This window comes from Rhipicephalus microplus, chromosome 5 (assembly GCF_043290135.1).
Source record: "Rhipicephalus microplus isolate Deutch F79 chromosome 5, USDA_Rmic, whole genome shotgun sequence".
In the NCBI taxonomy this organism is placed as follows: Eukaryota; Metazoa; Arthropoda; class Arachnida; order Ixodida; family Ixodidae; genus Rhipicephalus; species Rhipicephalus microplus.
In genome coordinates, this window is record NC_134704.1 from 79,882,402 (window position 1) to 79,899,990 (window position 17,589).

At 43.7% G+C, this 17,589-nt stretch overlaps 1 protein-coding gene across 1 annotated transcript in view; it reads left to right on the forward strand.

Annotated features, from left to right (window-relative positions):
- The window catches only part of LOC142817506 (cadherin-like and PC-esterase domain-containing protein 1), a 104,008-nt gene that overhangs the window by 38,617 nt on the left and 47,802 nt on the right, over positions 1 to 17,589 (forward strand). Inside the window, exons 7-8 of the mRNA XM_075894524.1 lie at positions 13,498 to 13,673; positions 16,736 to 16,979. Coding sequence (XP_075750639.1) covers positions 13,498 to 13,673; positions 16,736 to 16,979 — 420 coding nt within the window. The remainder of the gene's footprint in view (positions 1 to 13,497; positions 13,674 to 16,735; positions 16,980 to 17,589) is intronic.

Here is a 17,589-nt window from a genome sequence, read left to right on the forward strand (position 1 = left end):
GAGAGCCAGAATCACCCTGGAGTGCGAACCCATACAGGAGAGTGTGGGCTGCTTTCTCCTCAGGAAAACAATTTGGTCGGGTGGGGCAGTCTCAACATTGAACTTGACCAAAGAGGACACGTGTTCTTCTGCAAGTGTGCATCCAGCACAGTTTTTAGACGCAAAGATGTTGGTCTGTCTGTCTGTCTGTCTGTCTGTCTGTCTGTCTGTCTGTCTGTCTGTCTGTCTGTCTGTCTGTCAGTCAGTACGTTTGTCTGTTTGTCTGCCCTTAACGGCACCCTAAACGGCACCTGAGTGGCCAAACAATACTCCAAACTGCTGACCCTATCCACAGCGCCCACCAATATTGCTCAAGGTTCAGTGTTTATATTTGTGCGATCTTCAATTAAAAGCAATTATTGCGCATATCTGAGGCACCATAACAACACGTCAATATTCTGTATGTGTGTCTCTTACTAGAAAAAGCATACATAAATAATTATAAGGACCATAGCGTTTATCACGTAGCGGTGAGCAGGCAACGCTTGCATGAGAAGGCAAGTGTTTTCAACGCTTTGCTAAAACGACACGGTGGTGGCACCTACCCGTCGCCTTAGGTTCTACGCCTTATCACCTCCGAGATGGGTGCGCAGAGCACGCGCGCTTCGTTTTCCAAGATAACTGCCAGATAGCGCTCATGTCTCAGGTATGACGTGACTTGATGCGCTCGTTCGCTTCCGCTGCACTCTCGAAGCACTCGACCGCAGCGCCTCCAGTATCCCTTCACCAATTTTTGTGCGGATAACATCAAATAAACGTTTTCTCCACTCTCTCAAGACGCAAGACTATCGTCTTTCGACGAGATTTGTAGTGTAGTGTAGTGACGAGAGGCCCACGGGACGGCGTTATTCTCTTCCATGGTAGAGTACCGAGTACTCTAAACTGTTAACCACTTTTTCTAAACACACATGCAGATATGGGACAAATTTTTAATGCGAATCATTTCTTAGCAAACTTCGGCGACATTGAGCGTATCTATCTGTCTAGCCGCCTACAACTTTCAGCTATCCTGACAGTTCCGATAATGGTATCCATACCAAACCTGGTATGGCATAACATGACTGTATGGAGAACATATGTGACTAGTCATAACACGAAAATCATGATATGTATGTCACGAATGTCATGATTTACATTTCAAGGTCCTGCAGATCTTGCGGTGGTTTCGTTCACATGACATGTTGCAAAACTGGTATGGTGTGGCATGATTGCATGGCGAACATAAGCAACACACCCTAACATGTAAATCATGACATGCGTGTCATATAAAAACATGGCTACATGCCACGCTCATGGTGCGCTCGCGGCCATTTGGCTAGCTTCACTTATACCAAATATGGTATAACGGTACGTGAATGGATGACGAAGGTATGTGACCGGTGCAAACATGATAATCATGAGATGCGTGTCATGTAACAACATGACTACATACCACGCTCATGACGCGCCAGCGGCCATTTCTCTAGCTTCACTTATACCGAATTCGGTATTACGGGACGTGAATGAATGACGAAGGTATGATACTGGGTGCAAACATCATAAACATGAGATGCGTATCATGTAACAACATGACTACATGCTACGCTCGTGATGCGCTGGCGGCAGTTTCGCTAGCTTCCCATGTACGAAACTCAGTATTACGTGACGCAAACGGACGACATAGGTAAGTGACACATCCAAACACGATAATCACCACATGCGTGTCATGTAACAACATGCCTACATGCCACACTCATGATGCGCACGCGGCCGTTTCGCTAGCTCCACATATACCGAATTTGGTGTTACGTGACGTCAATGAATGACAAAACATATGACTGGTGCAAACATGATAATCCTGACACGCGTGTCATGTAAAACATGACAACAAACCATGCTCATAGCCTTCTCGCGGCCGTTTCGCTAGCTCCACATACACTAAACTTGGTATCACGTGACGTGAATAGATGACGAAGGTAAACGACACATCCAAACATGATAATCATGACATGGAAGTTATGTACGGCATAATTTACCTCCACCTTGCAACGTTGCGCTGATTTTAAAGTCGCATATCAACATTTTTCATTCGTGCTTCCCACATAATTGATTCCCATTGTACGTGGAATGTGCCAATTTTTTCATTATGTACTTGCTCATGTGTAGTCCACAATGGTTTTGAACTAGTAATTGGTTTAAAGATAGATAGCAACTGGTTTGATAATCAAGAGATGACCAAAGATTGCACGAGCAATCACAGTGCCGAAACTGGGAAATAAGCTTAAGATAAAAAGTCACCAATGATACTCGCTGAAGTAAGGATAAATGGTAACAAAGATAACAAGAACCGAGGCTTGAGATGTTGGAAAACAGAAATAGGCAGACGATGATTTTATTTACCCGAGTTTCAGACGTGAAAATAGAATAACGAGTCAACATCGCGAAGTGGACGTTACATTTACTATATGCCCTTCATAAAGGCGACCAATGAAGCCTCTCTTCCGCATTCTGTTTCGCGGGAGTTTTGTGAACTTTAATATGATTTTTTTTCTTTCACAGGTGGCTGTTTCTGAAATACGATTATCCTTTGTCTTTTATTAATGTTCCCCATTTCACAAAACCAAGGTGGTAGCTTTGGGTGTTTACAGTTAAACAAAGAAAAGGGTTAAAAACAACTGCTTCAACGGTAAAAAAACCCACAGCTGCGGCAAGCAGGACGCTCTGACGCCAACTGCAATGACCATGCGTGTCACGCCTTTTTAAGCGCACGGGTGCCAAGCCCTCTAAACAACGAAGCGCATCAGAAAAACTTCAACCAAACATTTTCTCCGTACACGTTCTTGCACTCTGTCCACGTTTCGTGCCTTTCGGTGGATATCTCTCTTTTTTTTTTACTTTGCGCTGCGTGTGTGCCAGGGGTCGGAGATGTACAATGACGCCCAGTACCGTAAAGGCGCTCCTATGTCACCGAGCGTCGCCATTTTGTACGTACATACAGTTATGAAATTTCTTCCGAAAACGTGTTTTTGTTTTCCCTCCGAATTCTGTCTGTTAAAATTTGTAGAGCACAGCGACTTAAGCGAATGCGCGAAGATTTCTGCGACGTGTTCCTAAAAAACTGAGAAAGGAAACGTTTTTCGAGGGAAAGAGTATAGAAAACCTGCACTCTGTGTGACCAGTTCCGTGCAGTGTACTGAAAGCTATAGCTCGCACGTTCTACCTATAACAGAGAAAACAGAAGCTGCAGTCTACCTTCCCTGTCCGCTTGTAATAATTCGCCTTGCAACGCCCAGGGAATAGAAGCTTGTCTGCAGGAGTAACAGTGCAGGGCTAACAGGCTTGGCAGTTCATCTCTGTCACAACTGCGTGATCATTTGATCATCGTTGCTGACTCGCTGACGCGTGCCGCATAGTCTTCGCTGCGTGGAATGGGACATGTTTTCTGGGTAGAAGTGGAAAGTTGAGTTGGGACAGTTTATAAACGCACAGGCATGCGAGGCGACGATGATTTGGCTTGCGAGAAAACAAAGGGGTTGGAGGAAGGAAGAGGCGATGCAGAATCGCGAGGATGCGACGCAGCCAAACAGAAGCACCGAGGAGCACCATTTCGGGAAGAAAATGGGCTGGGATAGAAGCAAGAACAAAGCGTGTAGGTTAAGGAGCGAAAAAGCTTTGCTCGGAACGTGAGACAAAGGCGAGTGAAAGGCTGACGCCCAGAGCACCCCCCTTTCCTTGTAACGCCTACGTTGACTGTATACTCGTGGACCTGCGAAGGGAGAGGAAACGCCGTAAAGGGGCGTGCATTCGGCCTCAACGCGATTTGCCGACTTGACAGCGCAAATAAGTTCGAGCAATTGGTCCTGCTTGCTTGCTGTCTTTTAGGGCACTTATTGTTGCACTTATTCTTCCTCGCGTAAGGCGTCTCCTTGTTCCCACGAGCACAGTTTGTGCTTTGCACGCGTGCGTAGCGTTCTGACTCTTTCGAGTATCCCCGTTGCATCTCGTTCTTTCGACGGCTTCCCTAATGTTCTTGTCCCAATGCAGTTTCTTCTGTTTCTGTATTACGTGTCTTTCTACTTTCGCCGAGGGCTTTGCTGCACTGCGAGCACAGACGTGCAGCGTGTATTTGTGTGCGGGTCTAGCCTGTCTCCCGAATTAGCCTTCCTCACCCCTCGTGGCAACTTTTTTCTTTCTTTCACTCTAGGGACTCCTTCTCTTGCTTTTACTTGATATTCTACAGGCCCAGAGAACGCAATCCTATTTCATTCGCCGACGAGGACGAAAGCGGAGTGAGGGTTTTGCTTCTCATTTTCCTGTGGCCTCGCAGTGCACCGTTATCTGCCTTTAGCATATTTATTATGATCTGCCATCTTGCTTCTTTTTTATCTCTTATCATCTGACTATATACAACACTGCTGCGTACCTGACCAGGCTGAGACGCAGCAATACGTTTTTTTTTCTACCTTCTCGAACAAGAAAGTCTTGGTAACCGACTTGGCCACATTCGTGGCTTACGGTTTTGTACGGGAATGTGGATATTGGGCGGACGTTCCTTCTCAATGCGACTTTCAGAAGACCATCCGTTATGCAAAGATGAAGCGAGTGCTCTTAAGCGAAGTGTAACAGTAATAAAACGAAGTACGCTACGCAATTCAGTCGACAGAAGTTGGGGCGAGTGTGTTCGCGACAATCGATACTGTTATTGTCGGATGAAGATCGAAAGACGTGTTGGACGTGCGAGGCAATTGAGAAACAACGGAAGCTTCAGAGAGCCTATGCAAGGGCAGCAAATATTTTAGGAGAAGTGAGTCTTCAATGTGCGTGTCGGTAAAGAAAGCTGGCCGTATTGGATGCCTCGTCTGCCGGGCAAAAACGCAGCTCCACCAAGCGGTTAGGGCTGTTTCTGGCACTGAATTACGTGTTAAAGAAGGGATTAAAAGTTGTACTGTTCAGAAATATGATAAATGTGGCGCAATTTTAGGTTCAGTCGTTGCGCCCTTCCAACGTTGAAATTATATATATTCATTAAAAAAGGTTGTAGTACCAAGTTCGGTTTACTAACTACTTGTCACATATGTTACTCATATAGTTTCCTAATATACACTAGAGGAAACTCTGGCGCTAGTGTCTATAGGAGCTGCCATAGAGTTTCTCAAAATTAACTAGAGGGCACTCTGGCGCTGCGATCGTTCAGCGACGATGGGAATGATGGCTAGTACACACATTTGCCTAGTCTTCGTACTTGCGGGCGGCGAATTGTACTTGCGGCTTCGTTCATTGCTGTGTTTCGGTTTTTGTTTTGAAAGAAAGATTGAACCCTTTTGAACTTCGTGACCCAATTTGGAAAGGTAATTCGAAAAAAATAAGGTGGTGAAGCGCAATTGCTGAACATTTGCTGATTTTTGTTTTGTGAGAAAACAGTTTCAAGCCACACGAACACACACGGACCCAAAATCAGGCCAGAAGTACGAAGTTTAGACAAAGGTGTGTACTACCCATCATTCGCATGCTCACTGAAGCACCGTGCGTTGCAGCTCCCATAGACAATAGCGCCAAGTTCCCTCTAATGTATATTCGGAAACTTTATGGTAGCTGCAACGCACGGGGCTTCAACGAGCATGATATGATGGGTAGTACACAGATTTGTCTATTCTTCGTACTTTTGGCCTGCTTCCGACTTCGTGTGTGTTCGTGTGGCTTGGAGCTGTTTTATCACGAAACAAAAATCACAAATGTTCAGCGGTTGCGCTGCACCACCTTATTCTTTCAGGCTGACCATTTCGAATCAGGTCACAAAATTTAAAAAAAAAGATTGTTTTTTTTTTTCAAAACGAAATAGAAACCAGCAATAGACGAAACAGCAAGTGCGATTTTCCGCCCGCAAATACGAAGACTAGATGAATCTGTGTACTACCTATCATTCTCATGATCGCTGAACGATCGCAGCGCCAGAGTCCTGTCTAGTTAATTTTAGGAAACTCTATGATGTTGCGAACCGGTTAGTACGTGATGTTAGTAATGGGGAGGTTAGTAACTGTTACTGCCTCGAGTGTTATTAAGGCAGATCGTAATGGTTCCTAACGTAGGTTGTAATGGTTACTAAGAAAAAATGTACTAGCCGCGATCATTTCACCTCACGAATCACCCGTTTAACAACAGTCCCATTCGTGAGTAGTCATATTTCGACATATAACGGAGTAATTGATACATCAACGCACATAATGTCATAAATGAGAACGGCATACATACACAAGTTCACGTGACACGTACAGTCCCCAAGTGGTTCCAGGACCATTTATAGCCCTTACTACGGAGAAAGCTGGTGCTGGTGGGCGGATATGCTGTAAGATTGACAATTTAAGTTAGGCGTCTTTATTTATACAGCGTACAATTTCGTTAGGCGCACGAGTTAAGGCAGTGTAGGACTTTCGATCAAGCATATTATGAAAAACAATTAGTTAGATCTATTTTGCATAATACCGCCTCAACAAAGCCTAGTATACAAGACCTATGACTAGGGTCTAAGCTTACATATATTGCCTCAATGAAATTGAATGCATCCGTCAATGAGCTTGAATGCTAGTAAACAGGATGTTAGACGCTCGTAATAATAACCTTTAAGGTTTGTTCAACAAGTTCATTAAGTGTGTGCATGACGAAAGGTTGGTAACAGGAGGGCGCCAAACGTAGTAACCTTTGCAACCTTTAAGCGTCTGCTAAGGTTGGTTGTAAAAATGTCGCATAAAGTTAGTAATGGCCCAAGAAAGTTAGTAAAAGCTGCTAATACTAACTTTTTCCTCGTGCTTACAAGTTTGGGAGTACCTGCACCAAGTGCTGTATACCCGGGGCGAAACAAAGTGCGTTTGGAGGATGAGACGGCGGTGGAGAAATCGTGTGGCACTGTTACCCTGTGGTATCATCAGAATACCATATGACGGGTCTACGTTTTATACAGAAGGCCGTCCCATCGGAAAACTTCTAACGGGGAGTAGCAGAACGTCTCTTTGTGAGAGACGATGTCCCTTTGCTTTGCATGCGTATGCAAAGTTGCACTTCCTGGGCACACCGCCGAAGGACTTTTTCGAAGCAAGCAGTAGTTGCAGTGACTCCAAGGCAGCGAGTGTTCGGCGCTCAGGCACAGCGGAGTAAACGCATTTCTGAACAGGCCACACGCATGCACTCGCCAGAGTTCATTTGAAGATGTAAGTTCAGAAATTCTTTCCTTCTCACCATCTACTGTCGCCCCTCAACTTATTATTATTATTTTGTGTTCAGTCCGCAAGTACTCTCTGATTCATGACTTGGCAAGTGCATCGTAAATCAGGAAGTGCTCTCTATTCTAGAGAGATGCATTTCTCCCCACTCTGTTTCTCCCTCTTTCTTTCTTTCTTTCTTTCTTTCTTTCTTTCTTTCTTTCTTTCTTTCTTTCTTTCTTTCTTTCTTTCTTTCTTTCTTTCTTTCTTTCTTTCTTTCTTTCTTTAATTTTTTCTTTTTAACCTCAACGTGCACTGCGGGCTTCCTTCTCAAACTTGTGTGCTGCTCATCTATTCTCATCGCAGACTGCCTGTGCCTAGAGCTTTCCCACGTCGCGCCGTCCGAGCAACGTTCAATCTTGCGATCAATATATTCGTTCGCGGGCGTTAATAGCTCGCAAACGACTTTTCGCGGTCAGTTAAGCTGACGGCCGGAAGTCGAGTGCCGGAGCCCAGAGCGTCGCGCCCCTGTTGTGGTCCGCGCTTCGAGAGTTTACCGTCCGTTCGCGAATGCTGGGTTATTAGACAATGAATGGAGTGGCAGTATACTTATATCGGGTGATATGAGACGCAGCAGGGATGAAACGTGAAGCGACCACGGAACAGAAAGTCGCTCGCGTAGTGACATTTCTGAAGGATGAAACGCCGTAGGTTGTTACCCACAACAGTTTAAAGAACACGGAACAAATGTTGTACCACTGGCTCACTAAACCGACTGCTAATTTAAGGTTTCTTCTTTCCATTCCCCCTTTTACCTTCTCGCATCCATGCGCAGCCAAATTGATTTATGCGAAGTGCTGACGAGATATTTTTTTAATTGCAACTAGGCAATCATATCATGAAGTATGCATTCGGAAAAGCATATAGGCGTACCGTCAACTGTGCTTGTTCACCTCTCGTTGTGTAGTCGATTCCTTTCTCACGTGCAGAAAATCGAACCACCAGTGCAAAATTTCAAAAATGTGCAATAATAATAATAATAATAATAATAATAATAATAATAATAATAATAATAATAATAATAATAATAATAATAATAATAATAATAATAATAATAATAATAATAATAATAATAATAATAATAATATAATAATAATAATAATAATAATAATAATAATAATAATAATAATAATAATAATAATAATAATAATAATAATAATAATAATAATAATAATAATAATTATAATAATAATAATAATAATAATAAAAGTACCATTGAACAATCTTCAGGCTAATGAAGGCTCCTGCAGGAGTCATACACACACACATTTCTGCACTTTTTTTCATAAATTTATTCTGTTTCATAAGTTTCACTGTTTATTCATAAGTGCATTGCTTTGCCCAAAGGCATGTAAACGGGGGGGGGGGGGGGGATGATGGAGTTACAGCTTGGAATAAAACAAGTATTCGTCACAGCAGTTAACAACGCAGAATCTTCTGTAGGTGTTAGTAGCGGAAAAATTTCACGATGAAAATTCAATAGATTAGATGCGCAAGTTTTTGGCAACTAGTTCAAAGCAAGCGTAAACATGACTACAAAATATCTGTATCTTCATGATCAGGACAGCCAAGCCAAAGACGGAGAATTCGGAAAGGTATCCAAGAGGTACGGAGTAGGCAGAGGCCGTCCAGAGCTCGTGGTTCGGAGAACTTGAAGTGGGGTATGGAGTCTGAAATAGTAATCGTACTGCTGATTTTACTCTACGATATGGAATAGTCCCGCGCCACCTCTTTACATCAGTGTGATTATTATGGCGTTCATCTCTTGTATGTCTTCTCCTTGTCTTCCTCACATCGCTCATATCCAATACAGGGTATCAATGCAGTCGTCACAAAGTTTTTTCACTAATTTCTTTAGTTTATGAGTCACATAAACTAGAATCAATAATATGATGAACTAAATTAGGAATTATTTGAAGGAAATATTATAGCGTTTGAGGCATTAGCAATATATGCTTATAGACTTACTGATTAATTCCTCTATGCCTAGAAATATTTCTGTGATTGTAACCCAGAGTAGAGGCGCCAAAAGAAAAGATTCTAATAAGAACTGATTGTAATAGTTCCAGACCCTGATTTTGAAGAGCTGGGAGTGTAAGTTTTACCTCAATTACGTGAAACGGTGATAGGATAAAAAAAGATTACTAACCTATCGCTTTCGTTGACCTAATAACAGCTTGACACCCACTGTGGGGTAGCAGCTAAGAATTTCGTGGTTTCAGGAATAGATATACAACTTAAATTGGGCAATTAAATTACACAATAAAATGTTAAAAAAAGAAACGTTTTATTGCAAATAAAAATAATACATAGTAATAAAAATGGCTTCGTATCTATGTGCTACGCTGCAAATGTCTTTGAAAGATGACATTTTTCGGCCGTTTGGACTACATGAGTTTCGGTATCTTCCACGATAACCCGTGACGTTTTTTTTTCGCACCATTTTCATTATCACATAATAAATGCAATGAAGGTTTGGTTGAACAGATTTCATTTCACCCCGTTATCACTGCTGGCATGCCATGTGTTCTTACCTCCATGACATATCAATTAATGTTTTGGTCACGTGTGGTGCTTTAGAGCAAGGTAGTAGGTGAAAAGGAACCGTTTGTGAGGCGTGACTGTATTTTATTGCGTGGAAGGGTCAGTGGCCGGGCGCATGTACTACTGGTGCACCGAAGTAGACGCTGGCCGAAGGAGGTATCACCATATCATCGGCAGAGGGATTTTTTCGGTGCATAGCATGGCATTTTCAGCGCCACGTAGGAAACTAGGTTCTTCAGAATTACGCATCTACGTATTTATTAGTAAAGGACCACACCACCTAATATATACGTAACGGTGTTGTGTCTCAGATATGCGTAATATTTTCTTTTTGATCGGCAATGTTTAAAAGAATGAACGCAGCCACCAGTTCAGGACGCCTGAGCGTTTAGCGAGTGCTCAAACTTTGGCCAGATGTTACATCGTGTGACATACAGACAAGCCTAAGCAGACAAACAGACCGAGCAAAATTTCTGCGTTCAAGTTTTCCAAGAAACATGCCTGCCTTTTTTTAAATTCGGGAGCTGACCAATGCTAATTCACCAGGGCCGCGAAAGAAAACGCGCTGGAGAGGTCGGACGAATACCCCGTCAAAGTTTAGCCGCGTAATTTTTTCGGCTTTACTGTACTATATGGCTACAGTTAATGTATATCAACGCTCTCTACGAGAGAAGAGTTTCTCATAGGTTCGCCATTATGCTGAACGGCTGCGCAGTGAAGTTACTTGTCGCGCGCACAGAAAAGAAATACGGCACGTTGTTCCGGCGCGCCCCGCCACGGTGGTCTAGTGGCTAAGGTACTCGGCTGCTGACCCGCAGGTCGCGGGTTCGATTCCCAGCTGCGGCGGCTGCATTTCCAATGGAGGCGGAAATGTTGTAGGCCCGTGTGCTCAGATTTGGTCGCACGTTAAAGAACCCCATGTGGTCGAAATTTCCGGAGCCCTCCACTACGGCGTCTCTCATAATCATATGGTGGTTTTGGGACGTTAAACCCCACAAATCAATCAAATCAATTGTTCTGGCGCGGGTGACATGCTGCAGCCTTATTCGCACGCGCTGAGCGAGATTTCACTCTTGCAGCGAGTTCGTATATTGCTATATGTTCTAGCGAATCACGTCCACGAACAAAAGAAATGCGAACTACAATAATTTTACAGCGTTCGGTTAATGCGAGGGCAATGCAAGGCATAGAACGGTGACTGGCTACGCTCAAAAGTGTGAATTAAGTGGACCAAATGTCAAATAGAGTGAATCAAAGTTGGATGAACTAAAGGTGGCGGAGTTGTTAAACAATAATCAAACGACTGAAAGGTTAAACTGATTCTAAGGTTACCTAGTTGAACAAAATCCGCACAATTTATTCAGTAAAGCTGCATATGACCCCGCTTAGACCAAAAATACTTTAGTTCATCGAGTCGCGTTCACATAGAATATCGCAACAGAGGACTGTCCCAAAACCACAGCTTTCTGATGCGTATGCTGCGATCTAAAAGCTGAAAAGTTCGCTTCCAACAGAGCGGTGCCTTGAAACAAAATACGGAGCAAATATTTCCACTGGCTCACGACTTTTACTTGCTTAGCCGAAATGCGGTGGCTGTATACATGGCCGAGAATGAGTTTTGGCCGCCTAAATTAGCTGATCAGGAAACATTAAAAAAAGACCATCACGCTCACAGTAACGCTGGTGATCACTAGCAAAGTAACATTTGTCGTTGACAATCATTCAAAGCGGCTCTTTTGTTCGAAAAAACAAACAAACAATCGTGGTAGAATCGACGGAAGCATACAGAGTGGGAGCAGCACCGTGAGCGTAAAGTAAGTTTTGCCGCAGCAGCTTTCGACGTCATTTTGCACCACCTGACGGCGCTAACCAAATAGCAGTGCGAGCGGCGCAATGGAAAGTCGTGCGCAACTTTGCTACCTGCGGTTGCATATGCATCAACTCAGATATAAGGTAACTCAATGTGTAGCGAGGGCAAAGCGCCACTCCGTTGAAAGAAATCGTGCGCCGGGAGAACAACTCATTTCCATCGGCGCCGGCATCCCGGACCGCGGCGACCCGCTGTGCTCAGTTCTTCCCCAGAACTTTCGCACCCTTTTTCCCTAAATGACATCTTTACCGTTCTCTCCCTCTCTCTATCTCTCTTGTGTCATGCCGCCTCAAGGACGCAATTCTCGCTCGGCAGCCAACCCTTCCCTATTCCTCATCGCTTCCTCATGACCACACTTGACTTTCATGAGAAGAACTGCGAAGCGGCACAATATCGGCAGTGCAAAGCGACCCGCTGCCACACCCTTTGGGCCCTTAAGGCAGTCGTGGCCGTCGGAAATACGGAAGGAGGGATTTGGCGTGGCTCCGGCTGGCTGGGCCGGCTCGCTGGCCGTATACGCTTCCGCAGGAAAGGGCCTTCCGTCCCACTGCGCTTGTGGTATTATAGAAGCCTTGGGAGACTCGACTCAGATGCGCGAAAATAGAAGAAACGCACGCGTTTCGTATTTCTAAACGGATATGCGGCTCGTAAAGTGCGCTGACAACGACGGACGACAACTTATTCATGCCTCGCCATGGCGTGGATTATGCGTGGGGCGCGCTGTAATGGCCATGTATAAATGGACACAACAGTGCCACTGGCTTCGAAACTCCGGAGCCAGGGATCTCGTTTATGCGCCGGGTTGCGAAAGGAAGAGTTGTGGGACGCTGTACTTACGCGGCTATACTTAAAGTTTTATATTATATCTTTCTCATTTTATATCTTCTCAGTCGTGTTTGATCTCTTTTCTGTTCCATCCTTGTGCGGATGATAATTTGCGTTTACGTTAATGTTCTCTGACGTTGCTTTTCTGGGTCGGGAAACTCTAGAAGTGCAAAATTTTGCACTATGAAATGTTAAGGAAATGGACTCCGCCATTGTGTCATTTTATAAGGACTGGAGTGAAGATAACGGACAAAAATAACAAATAGGACAATATAAACGAGATACAACGGAGTACGAAATGAAGATCGGTTTGCGTGCTTTTGTTTGCGTGAGAGGAAGAGGAGACTTGGCGCTGGTCGGGATCAGTGCGCGGTATATTTTAACTCGCATGGTACGGGGATGATTACGAAACGATGCCCTAAATTGATCGGCCCAACGATTTTGCAGATTATTACACCATTGACATTTCAACTCATGTCCCAGAATGTGCATTTACCGTAGGTCAACTGCTCGTAAACTACAAATACTGATACCATTCTATGCATAAATATCTATAGAAGTAGGAAAAAGTTCATGCGCAGCCTACTCATACGGCATATCTCAGAGCTACCTCTCACCCCTTTGCTCCACAATTCCGAACTAGAACTGTGATATGTGCCAGGATCATTTCTCTCCAATCGATGCACGAAGATTGCGCCATCATTCTTTTGCTAAAGATACCCTTAAGAGATGGCAGGATTTGGCGTGTTGGTATAACATGATAAAGTGAAAACGACAGGAGGGGATAGAAGAGACGAGACAGAGCACTGAACTGCCAACGTTTTAAAGATATCTTCCCTTTTAATATATGAAGCGTTGTCAGTTGACAAAAGTTCAGGTTTTTATTTAGCGTGATGAGGTGTGCAATGTACAAGGTCTTTTGCTTCAGAGCCCACTTGCCTGTAAAGCTAATCCCCGTCGTTCTTTATTCTTTCTTTGTCCACGCAGCCCGGCATGCGGGTGCAGCCCTTGTCTCGCTTCTGGCGCTTCGTGGAGCGCAACTACGGCCGCCAGTCTCTGCAGACAGCGCTGGAGAGCCTCTCTGACGTTCTGGTGCGGACGCTCCTCGTAGCTGAGGCCGTGCTACAGTCGACCCCGGCCGCGCAGGGAATTCGTAGGTCGAGGTTCGTAACACAGCTCTTTCTCTGTAGTGGTTTTGGTGGTTGTATTCTCGTTTTGCTGATGGTGTTAGCCTCGCGGTAAACGTGGGCACTGATATTTTCTTTTACTAATGCCTGCTTTCGAAGACACGACGAGAAGGGCTCCTCACTACTGAACACTGTCAAATTCCACCGTACTGTCAAGTTTTGAGAAGGCGCCACTTTGAACCAATTGGAAAGGTGGTAGTGCGATGGTCTACAGAACTGTTACCAAGATCTGTTAAGTTTACAGTATACACCAGGAAAGTGACAAAACGCAACATTTGCTTGCACGTTGCGCTGTTTCCCTTAACAAATTGGGGAATTGTTCATATACGCATGATAAAATACGTATCCTCCTCCAGTTAGACAAGCCATTACGCAACGCGAAGTGGTTAAAATGGTTACACCTCCTGCGCTTTTCTTTTCACATTACTTGACTCGTAAGTGGAACTGTCGTACCCAGGAGAAAAAAAAGAGTAATCTACTCCCCTTGATATCGAAAGCACAGGCGGTGTCTTCGATAGGGAATGGACTCCACAGCACGTTTTTCTTACTTTATCTATATTAACACCACAGCTGCATTTGTACTTTTGAGGAGGCGGCATGATGCTCCATCTGCGGCCATTTAAATAGGGAAGGCTTCTTTAGATTGCAGAGTGAGCATGACTCGCAGTCATTGCTGGAGCCAGCAAGAAATAGTCTTAGCTTAAACACTGTCATGCTTCTAAACAATGCTATCCACGTTTTTAATTAGTTTGAATGGCTCATATTTCAGCTCTATGTTAACTTTATATGCCACTGAAGTTACTACAAGCCCATTATGATTTAACGTTTCTGCCGGACTTAGTCTCTTGGCTCTCTTCTTTCTCTGTTTGCATTCCATCATTGAAACACAACCTTGGATGCTGCACCTGAGCACTTTCAGCTAAGAGCTAGCAGATCCTCTTCAAGACAAAACAGACAGCACTCATGTCAAACCATCCCCTACTCCAAATAAGGGTAGCAGTCAGATGAAAAGTCATCGACCTCTTTGCCTCTCCTTTTTTTCTAATAAAAATCAAACTCACTCGATTCCTCACGAGAGTACGTCATACAGAGTAGTATTCGAATCAATAACCCGATTTCTATGACAAGCTGAATTAAAATGGCTGTTCCTACCCTGACCCAAGCAGGGAGAAAAATCAAGAATTGTCTCCTTCTCGTCTCTACTGCGCGTCATTTAGATAACGTACCTCACGTCTTTAAAATAATACTCATGTAGTATCCGGGAAGTGAAGGAAGCGTGCCATAATAAAATCAGTATGAACACCCTTGGTGGCAAGGCCTGGGGTACACATCGTTACTGCTATGTCCACTACAGTCTCTTTGCACCTTACCGCTTTCTTTCTTTCATTAGGTTTTATTTGCGCTCCGTTCGCATTGCTCAAAGCTTGTGAATTCTTTGGCGCTTGGCTTCGCTGAAAGGACCACTTACTTTGACTGGCCTCGAACCTCGAAAAAAAAAATGGCATTGTTAATTGGCGCCCTCCAAATCGCTAGGCCTCGTTCGTCTGACGCTGTTTTGGCTGGTCTGCTGCACTTTATTTTCATCCTCGCACAATCGAGTTCGAAAGAAGACGTGTAAAAACCGGCACCTTTATTTTTCTATTCTCAATCTCTTCTTTCATCTTTTTATGCTCTTTTTTCTCTCGATAGGAAAGTTTTCCGCAGCCCACGGGGCCTCTGCAGGGGACAGCCTCAGCCAGAGTCACGTTTTCTGCAAGTGCGAGTGGTTCTTTATAAGAACTGCCGGAGCAAATTGGCGCCAGAGAAATTCGTTTCCTTTCGGCACGTGCCTCTCGGCGACTCTTGTGCGTGGATGAGGCTCTATTAAGAGCAAAATGTTTTTCATTTTATTGTGGTGCCCACTGAAATGCCCCGACTCTTAATTATGTTACTATTTAGCTGGAATTACCTTTTTTAGTATGATAATAAATTACTTGAGGTACTCGTGATGTAATCGGCTAAATTATGAGAAGCACTCGCGCTTTTGATTTGTCAGCTGGTAATGTCTAGCCGCACTGCAGTGCACGCGGCGCCTGGTTTGGGTGCTTTCTTTATGTGGACTGTCGAAATGTGCAATAGCGATGTTATGAAATGGGACTATCTAACTATCTATCTATCTATCTATCTATCTATCTATCTATCTATCTATCTATCTATCTATCTATCTATCTATCTATCTATCTATCTATCTATCTATCTATCTATCTATCTATCTATCTATCTATCTATCTATCTATCTATCTATCTATCTATCTATCTATCTATCTATCTATCTATCTATCTATCTATCTATCTATCTATCTATCTATCTATCTATCTATCTATCTATCTATCTATCTATCTATCTATCTATCTATCTATCTATCTGTCTGTCTGTCTGTCTGTCTGTCTGTCTGTCTGTCTGTCTGTCTGTCTGTCTGTCTGTCTGTCTGTCTGTCTGTCTGTCTATCTATCTATCTATCTATCTATCTATCTATCTATCTATCTATCTATCTATCTATCTATCTATCTATCTATCTATCTATCTATCTATCTATCTATCTATCTATCTATCTATCTATCTATCTATCTATCTATCTATCTATCTAATCCACCTTGAAACGCGCTGCATTAAAGGTGGTTTCAAGTCAAGTTCAAGTGAAGTAGCATTTATGAATTCAGCGGTAAGTCTTTCTCTTTCATAGCACAAACTGTAGATGTAGTACCATATATCAGTGGCTTCAATGTTGTCAGTGCACAGAGTGGAAGGATGGCTCCTTATTTTTAGCAACCATGCAGGAATGTAGGTTGGTCTTTTTTTCTTTAATTCGGTACAGGAGGCTTTACTCGGTGAGTCAATGACTTTAATGACTGAAAGAAAGCATTGAATCACAAGGAATATGTTTAGTAATGTAACAGTATAAAACCAAAACCGATCAGTATCCTATCACTGGTGACTACGGGACACATGTTAATTAGTAAGCTAACCACAGAAATTTTACTTTTCCTACTGCGTGCAGGCTTCCCAAGTGCTTCCAGCTGCTCGGGGTGGACCTGACGCTGAACACGTCCTTCCAACCTGTGGTGACCGAGGTGAATGGGCAACCCAGCTTCTACCGGAGTCCAAGGGTGGAGGGCGAGCCGACCAACAGACTCAAGCAGCGGGTGCTGGCCGATGCCTTGAGCCTCTTGTTCGGCGCCCGGACCGTGGCTGACGAACTCGCGGAAGCCGTCGACGAGGTTTTCGAGAACCTAGGAATCATGGTTGGTGTTATTTAAAGGTACAGAAGCGTAAATAAAGAGGCGCAAATAAAGAGGCGCAAATAAATTCGCGCAAATAAAGAGGCGTTGGCGGTGAAAGTACATAGGGTGTACCAATGAAATTTTAGTGATATATGGAAAATTCCTTGCGCTAAAAACTAGACGTAGGTGAAGGGCCAGAATGTTGTTCATGTTCAGCGCTAGCGCAACACCATAATTCCTTAAAAGAGGTTAGCTTGGTGGGATTGCTGGAATAGCATTTTCCATACAGAAATTTGAGTGCGAAAGACGACGCAAGATGAAGTAAAACACACACCCCACAACACAGACCATAAGCGCTTGTGGTGTGTTTCTCTTCTTCCTCTTGCGTCATCTTTTGCGTTCATATTTTTTGGACAAGAACATTATTTCCTGATATCAAAAATAAGAATGAAAAAGAACTGAATTTATTTGTGGGAGAGAGAAACGCGGGGCTGTTTATGGTTATACTCTTAATGGTCAGTCTGTTCGTGTGCGTATCGGACGCCTTTGTCTTGTTAGCTGACTAGTTATAACTTTAGGGTGTCGTGATTTAAAAAAAAGTGGAATGGTGCAGGACTGATGATTACCGTCA